The 15514-nt window shown below is 43.1% G+C and overlaps 1 protein-coding gene and 1 non-coding gene across 2 annotated transcripts in view; one reads left to right on the forward strand and one right to left on the reverse strand.

Moving 5' to 3' along the window:
- Nucleotides 1-2397: 2397 nt before the first annotated feature.
- On the reverse strand, nt 2398-2479 carry trnas-aga (transfer RNA serine (anticodon AGA)). Its single transcript has one exon. It is a non-coding gene; the product is annotated as a tRNA-Ser (tRNA).
- A 1834-nt stretch (nt 2480-4313) lies between these two features.
- bptf (bromodomain PHD finger transcription factor) overlaps nt 4314-15514 on the forward strand; it is a 30317-nt gene continuing 19116 nt past the window's right edge. Inside the window, exons 1-6 of the mRNA XM_030793475.1 lie at nt 4314-4788; nt 6509-7331; nt 8687-8907; nt 13131-13337; nt 13728-13928; nt 14982-15170. Coding sequence (XP_030649335.1) covers nt 4314-4788; nt 6509-7331; nt 8687-8907; nt 13131-13337; nt 13728-13928; nt 14982-15170 — 2116 coding nt within the window. The remainder of the gene's footprint in view (nt 4789-6508; nt 7332-8686; nt 8908-13130; nt 13338-13727; nt 13929-14981; nt 15171-15514) is intronic.

Genomic DNA, 15514 nt, shown 5'->3' on the forward strand with positions numbered 1-15514 from the left:
CATTCGTCACAGGAAGGAGAGTAAGTGTTAAGATATTTCCATTGTCTTCCACCTGGAGAGGGCGATGAGCAGAATGATTAAAACGTTGCAACCAGATAATTGCATTTTTTTAATGTAAATATATATATTATTTTTGACTGACATCAGGATGCAGGAATGCAAACCGTCTCTCTGAAAAGGTCAATAAAGTCACTTATTGCAACATTGTGTGTGTGCGTGCGTGTGTGTGTGTGTGTGTGTGTATTTTCCATCTACAGAGATTTTTCTGTTGACCGTCAGTCTTTGCAACCTCCATTACTGGTCATTGCTAGTTACGGATACGATTCTTCAGAAAGATCCTATTCCAAATCCATTACCTCTTCAAGTGAGGACCGTGTTTCTTCCTAACCTAAATCATAAACAAATCTACATAAAACGGTGGAAAACAGCCAAGCAAGAAAATCATTTTATATCCTTACTAAAGGGTGGCATCTCAAGGTAAAGGGTATAACTGTACCAGAATTACAAATAGTTTTATTCTCTCTTCCCCTCTATTTTTGTGGAAAAGGGACAATACACTTTCTCACACTGTATGTATATGTATATGTATATGTATATGTATATGTATATGTACATCAGTTGGACACTACCTCAGTTCTTGGCATTATATTATATAGCCTAATGATGGTCTAATGATAAGTGATTATTAAAACGAATTTCGGTCCCAGGCTGAAATGTCTTTTTTCCCTTTATGTGTCAGTCAGAGGTGCTATTCGTTTTTTGAAGAGTTCTCGGACTAGTATAGAACATCAAGATACGCAAACTTGCTGAGGGTTCATGACTTCTCCTCAATCTATCACTTAACGGTGCCATTTACGTAATTAGACAAACATTTATTTTGCCTCTAAAAGGTCTGGCATTTTCTACTGTCAATACATTTTCACAACTGGCAAGCCTGTACTACTCTTTGTCCTCAGCCGAACTTACGATTCTGTCTGCGCTGCACGTGCGTTTATTCATTTCTGCATATTCAAAAATGGAAAAAAAGAACAATGTGGATTACAATATCACGAGGAGAGCAGGTTTCCTCTATCACCGCTGCATCAGATCCCCTAAACCACTTCTCTAAATTGGCTTGAGATTTATTCGTGAGAGCACTCGGGAAGCCTTTGGATGGTTATTCATCATCACCGTCACTGGCCTCATAAAGCAGAAGATGATTCATACTGTGCCTCACAGACTTTATGAGATAAAGGTTATATAACATGCAAACACAGCTGTAACGCCCCCCCCCCCCCTTCTGCCCTCCAGGTATACTTCTGACGGTAGCTTTACCGAGCGCTCTCTGACTGTACCGGTTCTGCCTTCTGTCACATGTTTGTTTGTCTGCTCTGTGTGTGTGTGTGTGTGTGTGTGTGTGAGAGAGAGAGAGAGTATTCGACAGGGCTGACCAGCCGAGGCTCCTGCATCTGATCTCTTATGCGGTACAACATGCAACAGGTCCTATTGGAAGGCCAAACTTCCGACAAGTTCTTATTCTTCGATTAATTAATCATTTCAAGCCCTGTAACCTTTACAATGTGCGTACAAAGTAATGGCAGGTAATATTATTATTGCTAACACTGATTTCTTTGTAATAACTCACGTATAATTATGTAGGCACATCTCACTGCTTTTCTTTCATTTTAATACCCCTCCGGTCACAGCAGCATCAACACAGAGACACTCTAACTGATCCAGACTGGCACCATTATATCACCCATCCCTCAGCAGATAATGGGAACCTGCATATCTGAGTCACTGTGATGCATTTTGAGATATTGTCGAAAGTCTAGATCCACCTGTAAACCAGTTTAGATTAAATCTTAAGCCGTTAGATAAAGAACCAAATGGAAATGCGTTTCTGATTGGCGCAGCCTTGACTTTCGTACACTAAAATGGTCGAGGTCCTTAACTTGATTTAACTTGTAGGTATGTAAGACAGAATCCAAAAATACCATTAACAACGTTTTCACGTGACTAAACTTCTGTAATCACAATTGTTGCATTATTGTACAGTATCGCATTGTGCTTGAGTCTGGTGTCATAAACAGGGTGTTATATATCTCAGATAACTAAATACTGAAATGTGGAGCACATAGCGTGTTACAGATCTATCGCATATCTTCTCCTGTTACAGAGATACGCTTGTAAATCGAGCGCAATTTCGGTGGTATATACTGCCATCTAGTGGTATGCTTGAGACTGTTGTACAAATTCATACCTCGGGGAGAAGAGAATTACACTGTAAATTAGGTAATTCCAATACACATTGGCTAGAATTCTACATTAGACTTTATCTAAACGCATGTTTCCACCATTTTCTTAACATGCTTTGTGTTTCACAACACTCATCTGATGGAGATGCAAAACACCTTCCGTAGTCGGCAGGATTCGAACCTGCGCGGGGAGACCCCAATGGATTTCTAGTCCATCGCCTTAACCACTCGGCCACGACTACAAAGATGCATCATGGGAGTGCCTTTGGAAACAGATTGTTATATATATAATAATATATATAAAGAAAGCCCAACAACCAAAAACAACACCAGTTTATTTGTAATGCCTCAGTGTGCTCAGCAGTTTATGTCGGGATTTCAGTAGTACAGGCTTCCATATAACGCGGTTTATAATATTTCCGAACTATACGCAAGTTACCAACAATTACCCTTCTATGTTCGCGGGTATGCTGCCGCTACTATGCGGTACTGTACAGAATTGGCACGGGGGAAGAGCGAAACCCACCAACACATTTTGCCTATGTTTCCGAGCTTCAGAAATGGTTCGAAATCCACAACCACTATTTATCATTCTTCCTACCAATATGACCACAACAAAGTACTGAGGGCTAAAATACGCTCCAGCTACTTAATAATACAGGTCATAGTAAAAGACTGATCTTTTTATTGTATCAGCTTTATATTTATGGTAAACCTCGTGCATGTGCTTGTGTCTCTGGTACAAGAGGGCTACTTTTCGGACAAAAAGGCAAAAAGGGAAAAAAGAAAGAAAAACATATTTTAAAACTACATAAACATATCCGTTTAAGGAATGGCTGCTCTTCTCTCCAAAACTACTCACCACCACATCTGAGGAGTGTGCATTTTAACCTCATCCTTGAAACAATAACACAGGTTTTAAGCATCTCTCTTCGGATGACATAACGGTGAGGAGAACCGGGAATGTACCATTAAACCCTTAGGGTCTGTTTTGAAACACGCACACACTCACTTGTATGGGATATTGGAGCCTGACTGACTTAAAGCTCTGGATTGTGGGATTAAATATTCACCCTTTTGCCAAACAATTTGAGCATATGAACCACGCAATGTTATTATGATTTCATATGTAGTCTAATCATCATAAAACGAGACAAACGGATGAAACAATTGGACAGAATAGCTGATGGCAAAATTTGACAAAAAAGTAAGCTCCAGATTCCACCAATTAGAAAATATATATGAACATATACTTGAATATACCTTTGAATATTTATATAAGAGGATTAGTGACCTTGAATGTTAGTATTTAAAACTATGCGCTTAAAACACGTGGAAGTAGTTGATCCAGAGATAATCGTTAAAAAAATTAAATAACATCTCTCTGTGTCTTTATATTTTATACCTACTTATCATCCAAAACAGTGAAATACACTTAAAGAGAATTCGTGATTCAGATTCGAATAGCTCAAAACAGAGACGTTTCAAAATCATTTACGATTCTCATACAGACTGATTTTAATTTTCATAAGTGATTATCAGAGGTGAGGGACAATTTTAGCTGGCTACATTTGCATTGTCTCAATCGAAAGTAAAGGGAAAGACAGACATCGCATGTGTACACAACGAAGAGGCAAAAGACATTGTCTTTTGTATATTCGATAATGAGTCTTCGTTAGATAAGATCGCAAACTTCAAATGACACCTACTGAAAGTAGGCAATGGCCGTAATTCAAACCGTTCATGATACTATTTTACAGTGAAAAGTAGAGCTACATCTTTCAACCACTTCTTCTGTAGAGCGTTGACCACGTGACTCCAGTACTAGGCCTGCTGTCTGTTTTCAGCAGACGGAGAGAGAGAGAGAGAAATATGGCGGCTACGAGCGACCCGAAACGGGACGCCGGCCATTCGCTTTGAGCTTTCTCACGTTAACCGAGACCGGGGCTCAACTGGGACTACTACTTCAGGATCTCTGCAAGATTATCTTTCAAGTGGTACCCGTTTTCCCGGGTTTTATGTGCGTCCGTTGCACGGAAAAACTGGAACTGAAAATAAAAGGGTTTTTTATAAATAATGAGGGGGAGAAGAGGCAGGCCGCCCAAAACCTTGCTGATGCAGGAGCCGTCTTCGGCGCCAGTTCGGGGTTTGAGACCACGAAGAGGGTTGAGGGCAAAGGGGAGAGGTACCACCGATGTGGATTTTGTGACTCCCAAAAGGGGGAATTACCATTCATCGCGGGGCCGAAGGAAAGTGGGATCATCCACATCAAGGGGTAGAGGAAGAGGTAGAGGTTCTGGAAGAGGCAGGGGAAGACGGAGCGCTACCAGCCTAGTGGTTTACGATGACCACGAAAGCGAAGAGGATGAAGAAGATGCAGAGAGTTTGAGATCAGAAGAAGAAGAGTACATTGAAGAACGCGTAACCGATGAGGAGGAAGAAGAGGCCCTCGACGATGAGTCGGACTACCTTGAGGAAATAGCCGAGGAAGATGATGATGATGCCAGCTACTGTACTGAGAGCAGTTTTCGTAGCCATGGCAGCACTCCAGGTTAAAAAGAGTTTGCTAAGTCCCAAGAAGCTTGCTTGTCTAGTATAAGTGGACAGAGAAATGTACCAACCGAGAGCTGTCAGTGAATGAAAGTTAGGAATAATTTGGCTGTTTGTCGTCTTAAATTTTCAATTGTGCGGGTTCTAAGGTTCAAAATGGAGTATCTGGTCCCTGTGAAAAGACAGGCCTCGACTGAGCACTGCTAGCTAACGTTTAGCTAAAGTGGTTGTGTCAAGCTCTTGGTTGTGGTTTATGAGCCTGTGAGCACGAGAATGTGAAACACAGAACGACCCTTCTGTGGAGATTATTTTTCAGTTCCTTATCATGTTAGGATACATTAGTACAGCTCCCAGTCCAAACGTGCAATAATGGCTACAGTAAACTAAGGCTGCCGGTTTAGCTTGTAGCTTAGTTAGCTTGTTAGCTCGTTCTCGCTGTGCAACACATTAGCTAAGCTAGCTAACAAAAGTAGCTAACCAGTGGTTAGTCAACCAAATTAAGGTAGCTGCTTTTCTGATCCGCACATATCTTGTGGCAGTAAAATGTAGCATGCGCCTGATGTTTAGTGAACTTAAAATTGGATACTGCAATATGAAACTCATGCATGTATTAAACCCATGTATACACAGTCCAAAAGTTAGCCAACTTATCTAGCTAGCTGACCAGGCTAACCAGTTAGCCCCAATACTTCTGTCAGTCATTAGCTAGCCAATATCATCAGGTGAAGTATGCTTGTAGGTTTGTTTCCTTACATTTAATTGTATTTTGTCTCTGTTTTAAAAAGAAATCTGTTCTGTTTGATTTATAATCTCTCCCATTGTGGCGCTCAAGTCGTGCACTGTCTGAGGGTCCAGTAAGGCAGTGTTTGTCACTCCTTTATTAGCTAGCTCGTTGTAGAGAGAGGCTAATGACAGGGTACCATGTGCCCCATTGTTTTGAATGTGAGCGCCAGTTCCTTTTCACCTGATGAAGTGTCATGAGAGTCTGACAGCTTTGCAAGGGCTAAGTACAAGTAGTTTCTGTCATCTTCTAAAACAGGAACGAATCATTTATTTTTTGGGGGGAAATTTTTTTCAGTTCTTTGGTTCACTTTAATTTCTTCAGTGAGTTGTTACTTTGTATATCCCAATATTATGTTGACTTAATTTACTAATTGTCGGTTGTTTCTGGTTATGTGTGTTTGTTTAGGGTCGAGATTCTATCACTTTGACATCACACTATTTCCTCCTATTTCAGATTGTCTTACATGCAATGATTGGGCTATTCAACAACAAACAGTGTTATTGTGATGCCTGAGATTTCTGTTTCATCAAGGTTGACTTTCAAGGTTTTATGGTGCTTGTCAAGTCAGTGTTTCTGGTGCAGGGAGCTAGTCAAGATGCCAAACTTCCTCTGTAAAACTGAGTTCGTAATCAAATCGTCAGATCTTCACATTGAAGGTGCTGAAGATTTTACTAGAGAGTTGACAGTGTGATGGTAGCACTGTCAAAGCAGCGATTAGAGAGTTACTCACTTCTAACCATTAAACATCACTTAGTGAACAGTCTAGTTAGTATGACCTGGCAGGTGTTAAAGTTTGTGAAGTGTAGAAGTGATGGAACACTTAATTGCTGCTTTCATCACCTCGGTAATGTAAAGTTCCAGTTGTGAGGTGGGACAGTTTTTTTTGCCAAAGTTTCTTTTCTTGGTCTAATTCCGTTTTCACTTATGGCGTTTTCAGGTCGAAGGAGGCCTCGAGCACGCCGCCCGCGTTCTCCCATCTTCGAGGAGAAGGAGATTCCTCCTCTGGAGATCCCCAAATCCTCAGAGGACCTCCTGCTTCCCAATGAGCAGCTCCTCAACGCCTCAGCCATCTACGAGGTCCTCCGCAACTTCAGCCCTGTCCTGCGCCTCTCGCCGTTCCGTTTCGAGGACTTCTGCGCCGCCCTGGTGGGGCAGGAACAGTGCACGTTGATGGCCGAGACGCACATCTCTCTCCTTAAAGCCATCCTTCGGGAGGAAGACGGCTCCAACACCACGTTCGGTCCGACCGACTTGAAAGACTCCGTCAACTCCACCCTCTACTTCATCGACGGCATGACGTGGCCGGAGGTGGTGCGGGCGTACTGCGAGAGCGACACCGAGTACCACCACGTGCTCCCCTACTTGGAGGGGGAGGAGTACCCTTTCGGACCTCTGGAGAGCAAAGTCAAGGTCCTTCAGTTTCTGGTGGATCAGTTTCTCACGACCAACTTGGCCCGCGAGGAGCTGATGTCGGAGGGCGTGATCCAGTACGACGATCACTGTCGCGTCTGTCATCGCCTCGGCGACCTGCTCTGCTGCGAGACGTGTTCGGCCGTGTACCACCTGGAGTGCGTGAAACCGCCTCTCGAGGAGGTGCCCGAGGACGAGTGGCAGTGCGAGGTCTGCGTGGCGCACAAGGTGCCCGGCGTGTCCGACTGCATAACGGAACTGCAGAGGAGCAGGCCGTACATCCGCCAGGAGCCGATCGGCTATGACCGCCATCAGAGGAAGTACTGGTTCCTTAACAGGAGAATAGTTGTGTGAGTATCGACTGAGTCATCTGCTTCGTCGCCATTTCTCTGTTTCTATGCGTTTTACTCCACGTTCACATTTGCGTTCTCACGGCTGTGAATACGATCAACCAGGACTCTAGGAATTTATCCGTCCCCCCCCCCCCCCCCAACTGCTTCTGTTTGTTTGTTGTCGTTATGCGTCGTTTTTCTGAGTTGCACAGCAACATGTAATTGTAGGCTACTGAAGTGTAGTTCATTGTGTATGACAGTCTATCACACGTGCCAATCTAAAGGATATCCAGTTTAGCCGAAGGGTGAAATTCAACCATGCAGGAAAAATGACTCTGTTCAGGGCATTAGCCTCATCTGCTTCCCCCCAGTAAAGCCAGCGTGAATGAATCCTTATTTAGACTTAATTCAGCAGCGTTTTGTTCTAGCTAAATGGGCAGTGTCAGTAATGGAATGGTTTGAAAACGGTTTAGATCTTGCTTATTTAATTTTGTCTCTCGTATTGATCTGTTGTCTGTTTGAGTTTTAGCAGGAGCCCAGTGTGTGCTTAGGCCGAACTCATGTTCAAGTTATTGCGACTTCATGTTTTCAAGATGTTGTATAGAACAAACATGGCAATTAGGTGGAGTTTAGGCTCTTCCTGCGGGAGGGAAATGTCTCAGCTATGGTGCGTGGCGCTGACACTCTGTAGTAGAGGTCAGATTAAATCTCCTAGATAAGTTTTGTCCCGGGCTGTTGTCCTGAAAACAGCTGAGGTTCTTTTGTCCTGAGCGGATCCCTGATGGCCTAGAGGTAATTGCCGGATAATGACTTTGGTCATCCATGACATGGCAGCCTTTCACCGATAGCTGTGTTCTTTTAAGTTCTCCTTTGCGACAGGTACTGTAGACTTTCATTTCTCTCATTATTAAACATCAGTACAGACAGTGGGAGTTGTAAAGTAATCTGTAAATTGTGAAGATCCTTGCTTGGTTACATTTAAGATTAACTTTAGTGAGTTTGTTGGGCATCAGTTTTTGTTCTGGTACTGTAACAATGCAGTATGCCAACCATGGCCCCTGTGGTCTGTGCTCTAAAATTGCGGTTCAGGAAGCAGTTACGAAACTTTTCAGTTTAGCTCTTGTCCAAAAGAAAAAAAAAAGTTTTAGCACACTCCAGCGTGAAGCCCAAAAATGGCAAGGTGGTGTTGTCAGCCCCTAATTAATGATTTCTGACTCCCACCCAAACCTGTAACACACACAGAACAAAAAAAAAAAAAATCAATGTAAAGCGGTCAGGGTGATTGACTCCCACTCATGGACACAGGCTGGTCTAATTTCTTCTCTCTCTCTCTCTCTCTCTCTCTCTCTCTCTCCTGTTTGTTTATGTTTCAGTGAGGAGGACGGCGATCAGGAGAATAAAAAGATCTGGTACTACAGCACAAAGGTGCAGCTGGCAGAGCTGATTGAATGCCTGGATAAAGAGTACTGGGAGAATGACTTATGTGCCGTATTGGAGGAGATGAGAGAGGAGATACACGCGCATATGGATATTACTGAGGATCTTACCAACAAGGCCCGTGGGAACAACAAGTCCTACCTCTCTGCTGTAAACGGTATGAACACACACACACACACACACACACACACACACACACACACACACACACAGTGTTCCTAAAGAGCTTAGATTGGTGTTGAGCAGTGTACATCGGTCACAGAGGTCAGACTTTGGATGGTGTCTAGTTAAGTATTTGTGTGTTACGACAGTTTAAATTTGTCTGTCGTCTTTTCCTCGCCCCAAAAACTTTTGTCAGTGAAGCTTTCATTTATAGTTACGATTTACATTCAATTTATATTCATGCCGTGTACTCAGGATGAAATGTAACTATTTAGATAAGAACTTTGCTGTTGTATTTCCTACATATGCCTTCTGCCAATACTAATTTCTCCTGCCCCGAGTAATGAAATATGCTTTGAGCGGGTATTTGACACAAGTGTATTTCTTTTTCTGTCTGGATAAAAGAAGAATAATTTGGGGTCGTTTTTTTGTTTGTTTGTTTGTTTGTTTGTTTGTTTTTCGATCAGTTGAAGGTGTTTGTCAGTAAGCTGTGGACAGAAGATGAAGCACACGGTTCATGTTATTACATCTCTAATCTTTCCATCTTTTGTTGCGTTAGATGTCTGGAAGCTGTCAGCTTTGGTTGTTGGGCCTATTGAAACAGCCTACAGGAGGCAGTATTACTATATTACTCACCAATCACAGCCGTTCTGTTTGACAGCTGTCGTGAGTCTCCTGGAGGACTTCATTTTTTCGGTCACTTCATTTGTGTTAACAGCGTGTTGTCGCCAACAGCTACGGTTACATTTCGTTACTCCCGCGGAGACTCTGAAGAGGGTTGCTGTTGTGCTTATTAGCCTCAACAAGGTCTACTGGTCTTAGACTGAATTCTGACTGGGACAGGAACCTGGTTGTGGGTATGAAACATATCAGCGGTCTCTTGACGCTCTAGTTTGCTGTGCGGTGGAAGGTGCAGAGATGATCAGGGAATATTTAGCACTGATTGCCCGTGGGCATGAACTGTTAACAGCGAACAGCTCCGTTGACTGTAACTGGTGTAAGAGAAAGAGAGTGACAGGAGAGATAAGGCTGGCATGATGCTTCTACAGGAATGTGAAACTCTCTCTCTCTCTCTCTCTCTTGCGTGCACACACACACACACACACACACACACACTCTCTCTCACTCTTGCACTCAGTCACTCTATCCACCCCTCTTTCCTTCTTCATTGCAACATACAGGCTTCTCTCTTTCTCTCTCTCTCTTTCTCACTCTCGTACTCACTCACTGTCTCTCTTCTCGGCTATTCTTTCATCACAGTATACAGCCTTCTCTTTCTCTCTCTCTTTCTCACTCTCGTACTCACTCACTGTCTCTCTTCTCGGCCATTCTTTCATCACAGTATGCAGCCTTCTCTTTCTCTCGCTCTTTCTCCCTCTCATTTTCACTCACTCACTGTCTTCTGCTCTGCTTCATTTTCATTCATTGCAGTGTAGCCGCAGCCTGTACGTTTCAGTGCCTTTTCATGCAGCGTTTCTTCTCTTCTCCCTCTTCATGGGTTTTATAGATTGATAAAAAAAAATGGCTTTTGCGGTTAGTCTTACAAAAAAAATGGAGAAATTGTTGTGTTGTTTGTTTAAGAACTGTGCAACTCTGGTTTGGTTTCCTGATGTCTCATTTCAACAGAGTAAATCAGAGTGGGACTGAAAGAAAACTAGAGACAGAAAGTTTTCTTTTCTTTTCTTTTTCTTTTTTTTTTTTTAAGACAAGCATGAGTCTTCTTATATTTGTTACCTTAAATAATTGATGGGGCTTGTCAGTATTTTGTCTTTTCCAAAAACTCAGTGCTCACAGCTGCTTTTTTGTCTCCCGGATTTGGTGACACAGCTGTTTCTAAGCAGCGGAGTAGAGAACCGTTCCTCCGAGAAGGAAACGGACACGGTTCCGTGCTCTCAAGTTCACTCTCGCATGTGGTGGCTTAAATCTCAGAGACTGGTTCAAACTAGAGCCCGACCGATACTGGATTTTTAAGACCGATACCGATTTCGATATTTGAGTATTTTAAAATCCGACAGTGATGCATCAGCCGATATTTTTTTTCAGAAACATATTACATAAACAAAGATTTTTCCCTAACATTTGTCACGGGTAGTTATTTAAGAGCCCTCGCCGAGATAACATGACATAATGCGGTTTTTGAACTTTGACTGATGGTACTGGCTTTCACGTTACTGCAGCAAAACCAGGCATGGCATGAATGTCATAACATGGTTGAAGGATCCATCTGTAGTATTCACATAGAATATATTGGTAAGACTTGTTTAACGGCAACATTGTCAATATGAGGTGTGAAGAAATGTTCCTGTTGGATGCTGAAGTATGCTTGATTGTTATTGGTCCGTAGTACATGCAGGTAGAGTTTGTCCACGCGGTCTCAGGGTGTGCGAAGTAGCCCTCTGGCAAGACAGTCAACATGCCTTCGAAACGCCAAATAAATACTTTGAGTTGTAGCATGTCGTTGTCTGGAATTAATCTAGGTACATATTGTATGAAACACCATCTTCCGTTTCTCCTTTTCTTTTTTTAATTGTCATTTATCGGCCATTATAAACGCTGATGCCGATTTATCTGCAATTAGCTCATGTCGGCAGGCTAATTTTATCGGTCGGGCTCTAGTTCAAGCAGAACTGCTTCATGTTTTCATATATATGTATATAAAGTAGTGTCCTTGTCCCCTCAGTTGCTTGCATCGGTCTCTGTCTCTCTCTCTCTTTCTCGCTCTTACTCTTGCTCTATGCTTTCTGGAAATAGAATGTATCCAAAAACTGAAAATCCCCTCGCTGACCCTGCTGGTGGGGTAGAAAGTGAAACCAGGCACACCTACAACAGAATATCCGCCTCAGAGTTGCCAGTGAGAAGCATAAAGCGCTGGGCACATTGTCAAAGCCCTTTTTTTTCTTTTTTCTTTTTTTCTTCTTCCTTTTTTTTTTTCTTTTTTGCACGGCAAAGCAATATGATGTGTTTTTCCCCCCAGGTCCTTTTTTGATCCAATTCAAAGAACCTGGCATTTCATATTAACTCTGTTTTGGACAACACACTTGCTCCATCTGTCTTCTAACCGAGACAGTTTGACTCTCACATAGTGTCCTTGTTGGTCCTCAGGGCATAGAAAGATAAAAGTCTTGCAGGATGTTCCCTAATGAACAGTTGTGGCTTCAACTGTATCACTGCTCTCCACTAACTCGCCGTACTTTTCACTTTAGTTTAAAATGGGAGTGATGTAGGGTTACGCTCTCTACTGAGGCTCTGTTTTAAATTAGTGTCTGTCCTTCAGCACAAAATGCCATGAAAAGTGGTGGGTGGAGGATGGGTCTCATCTGCAAAACCCCACCCCATTCTTCCTCTATACCACTGCAGTGCATTAGTTGATGTGGACCTGTTTTTGACAAGGTATTATGAAAGGTATATTTGCTAAGCAGAGTTAAGATGCTGTTGCAGTACAGTTGTGAATGTTTTTTTGTTGTTATTGTTGTTGTTTTTTTTCATTCAAGCTTAACAGGGTAACAAGGGACTTGGCCTGTTTTTTGGAACAGATTTTATGAAACACATTACTCAAGACACTCTTTGAATCAAAATTCTCTTTCTGAGTGAGAATCATTATGGGAAAACCCGGTGTCTCTTAATAGATTCTGTTGCCTGTTGACTATTTTGCTCTCTATTTTCCATCTCAGAACTGAAACCATGCCTCATGTTTGCTTTCTTATCTATGCATTGTGAATTTGAAAAAGTTTGGCTAAGGGTTTACGGAGATGGCTGTGTGTGTCCGTTTCATGAGTTCTGTTCCAGTGTGCCCTCTACATGCTAACTAACTTCCCCCAAACAAAGCAACATTTAGGCCTCAGGGCCAGTTGGAGTCCAGCTGTAATACGCTTGGCCTCCAGAATGCAAATTACATGTGTTTTTTTTTTTGCTATGCTGTACCCTTTAAACGTTTTTAACAGGCTTAAGCATTAAAAATCGTACATAATCTTGAGAGACAGTGTAGAACAGAGAGTAACCTATAGCAACATAGGAACGTACAATAGCTTGGAATGTGTTTTGTTGCTTTTAGTTTCGCTGAATATCGTTCAGTTTATTCATTTTTGTGTCAAGAGTGGAGCGAATAGAGGGACATTTTACAGTTATTGCTTTTTGCATGCCATTCCACACAAGCTCAGCGAGTGGTCACCGATAGATGGACTGTTCACTTTGGGTTTGTTCTGTTGTCTTTTCCTGCAGACGATATCCTAGAGAGGCTGAAGGCCAAGCAGGAGATGGAACTGGATGAGGTCAAGAAGAGGGAGGTGGAGGAGGTCGATAAAGCCAAGCAGGGGTCAGAGGTCAACGAGTCTGAAAAGGCTCCTACAGGGGAGTCGTTCTCTCCAGAGATTGATGGGAATGGAGAAGCAGGTGACGGAAACGCCACAAGCAAGCAAACAGCTAATGGTGAGAGAGCGCCCTCTTCTGGCCTGTGTAAACAGGGTCAGTTCAGTTAAATTTATTATCTGTATATAGTGTCTGTATGCATTTTTTTTTCCTTCACCTGAAACACCTGTGAAGAATTCAGAACAGATGAGTGCCAATAGTTGTAATTTTTTCAGTGAGCAAATGTGAAAAATGTTTCCCTGCTTCTACGGTGTGCTATGCCCAAAGTATCTTGTGTAGTTTGCAAACTGTTAACAAATTGTCTGAAAATGTATGGCCACTGGTATGGAATCCTCACCTGTGGCCTGAAGAATGCTCGTACTTGGTCTGGGCGGTTGGTTTGGTCTCTGTGGCTGGCTTGGTCTTGCGGCTTTTAAAGTAGCTCTGTCTGTATGCTGCGTCCTGTCGCAGATGAAGCCCCCCCTGCTGGTGAGGAGGCCAACAGCAGCAGCATCTCAGATCCTCTGAAGGCTGACTCTCCAGCCCCAGATTGCAGCCAGCTTAAAACTGAACCTGAGAACTCCGCAGGGGGTGCTAACACTGCCTCCTCCAAAGGAGAGGAGCCTGGGGAGGAGGCGACGACCAGCGTCGAGGTTGAGAAGGAGTGGGCAGGTACAGGTGACCGGCTGTGCACGTGTCCCCTTGACTGCGTTGTGAACCTGTTGTGACTTTGCGCATCAGCTTCCACCTTCATCTGCCCATCCTGTTCTTCCCCAATCATTCAATACCCTTACGCTGTCTCGTTTTCCAAACTTGTAGACACAAAACCACAGCTTTTAGCCTGTGTGATGTTTTTAAGCCAAAGCTGCTGAAAGCTTACCGAGTTGGTTGGTGGTTGCATATTATTCTTTACATTCCGGCTGATCCACTGCTTTTCGCTGCACCCGTTGCTTGATCATTAAATTCTTAACGATCAAGAAGAGAAGCATGGTGTGTTTGTAAGATCCTGTGCCAGTTTCCCAAATCTCTCCATCTTTCCAAACCCTGGAATGTCAGACAACTAGGGATGAATATGAACCCTGTCTTTTTTTTTTTTTTTCTCTTATGGAGTCTGCCTGCTCTACTTCTGCTTTATTTGTTGTGGTGTTTTCATCCTGCTTCATGGCATTGGTCTTCTTTCTTCTCTGAATTTGTGAAAGCTCACTCTCATAGTAAGCCATGGCTAGTGCATATCTGGCAGTGGTTGTTGTTCTGAAATCTGTTAGGCTATTTTTCTTCTTTTTTTTTTTCTTTTTTTTTTTCCCCTACCCCAATCCCACTGCAAACAGAGCCCCCACTATTCACTGTAAAGACACAAAGAGCTTTAGTTGGCACAGGCAAGTGTCAACTCCTCCCTAGATACTTCTGCTGAACAAAAGCATCCTCAGAGACGTAATGGATTTGTGCCATGTTCGGTGTCAGCTAAAATAGAAATTCTCCTTCTTGCTAGCTGTTCTACTGGGAAGAGGTGCTCTTTTGCTGCGGTGTGATGATGCATTCTTCTCTTCTATGTTGCACTCTCTGCTGTGACTGTGTAACTGTGTTGTCTTCAGCTGAGACTTTTGTGACATGTTGTTTTTATGCTGCGGTGCATTTAATTGAATATCATCAGCATCGCTCCGAAGACGACATAGTAATCGTAGATGTGGATCAGCTTCTAAATGTCAGTGTGTTCCCCTCTCTCAGGTAAAAGTTCAGAGGCTGGTTCCCATGGTGATGGAGAACCGTCGTCGTTAGTAACCCATCCTCCCCAGACTGCTGATGAGAACAGCTGCAGCAGCCACATATCCACCTCAGAGGGGCTCAGGGCCCCTGAGGAGCCCGATCTGGCAGACAGGTCCTCCCAGTCCTCCATTACCAGCCAGGATGACACTGGTACATCTGTGTCTCACACACACACACATACACACACTTACACTTGCACTTGCAAAGAGTCAGGAAATGATTTTGCCCTATTCACAGATAATTCAGGAAATTATCAGGTCCATTATGGGACTAAGTAACAGCTCCTAGGAGCAGTTAGGTGTTGTCTTGAAAGTCACATTGCCGGTGTACACTAAGTGTGTGAAATGCACAAATTTAGCCTGCATACATATCTTTTTTGAACACCAAGCATGAGCCAGTGAACCACAGAGAGCCCACAGCCATGCTGATACCTCACTGTTCACTCTCCTAGCTTGTCTGCTTACCTAGAATGTGTCTGTGTATGTGTTTGTGGG

This window comes from Chanos chanos, chromosome 16, assembly GCF_902362185.1.
Source record: "Chanos chanos chromosome 16, fChaCha1.1, whole genome shotgun sequence".
Lineage (NCBI taxonomy): Eukaryota > Metazoa > Chordata > Actinopteri > Gonorynchiformes > Chanidae > Chanos > Chanos chanos.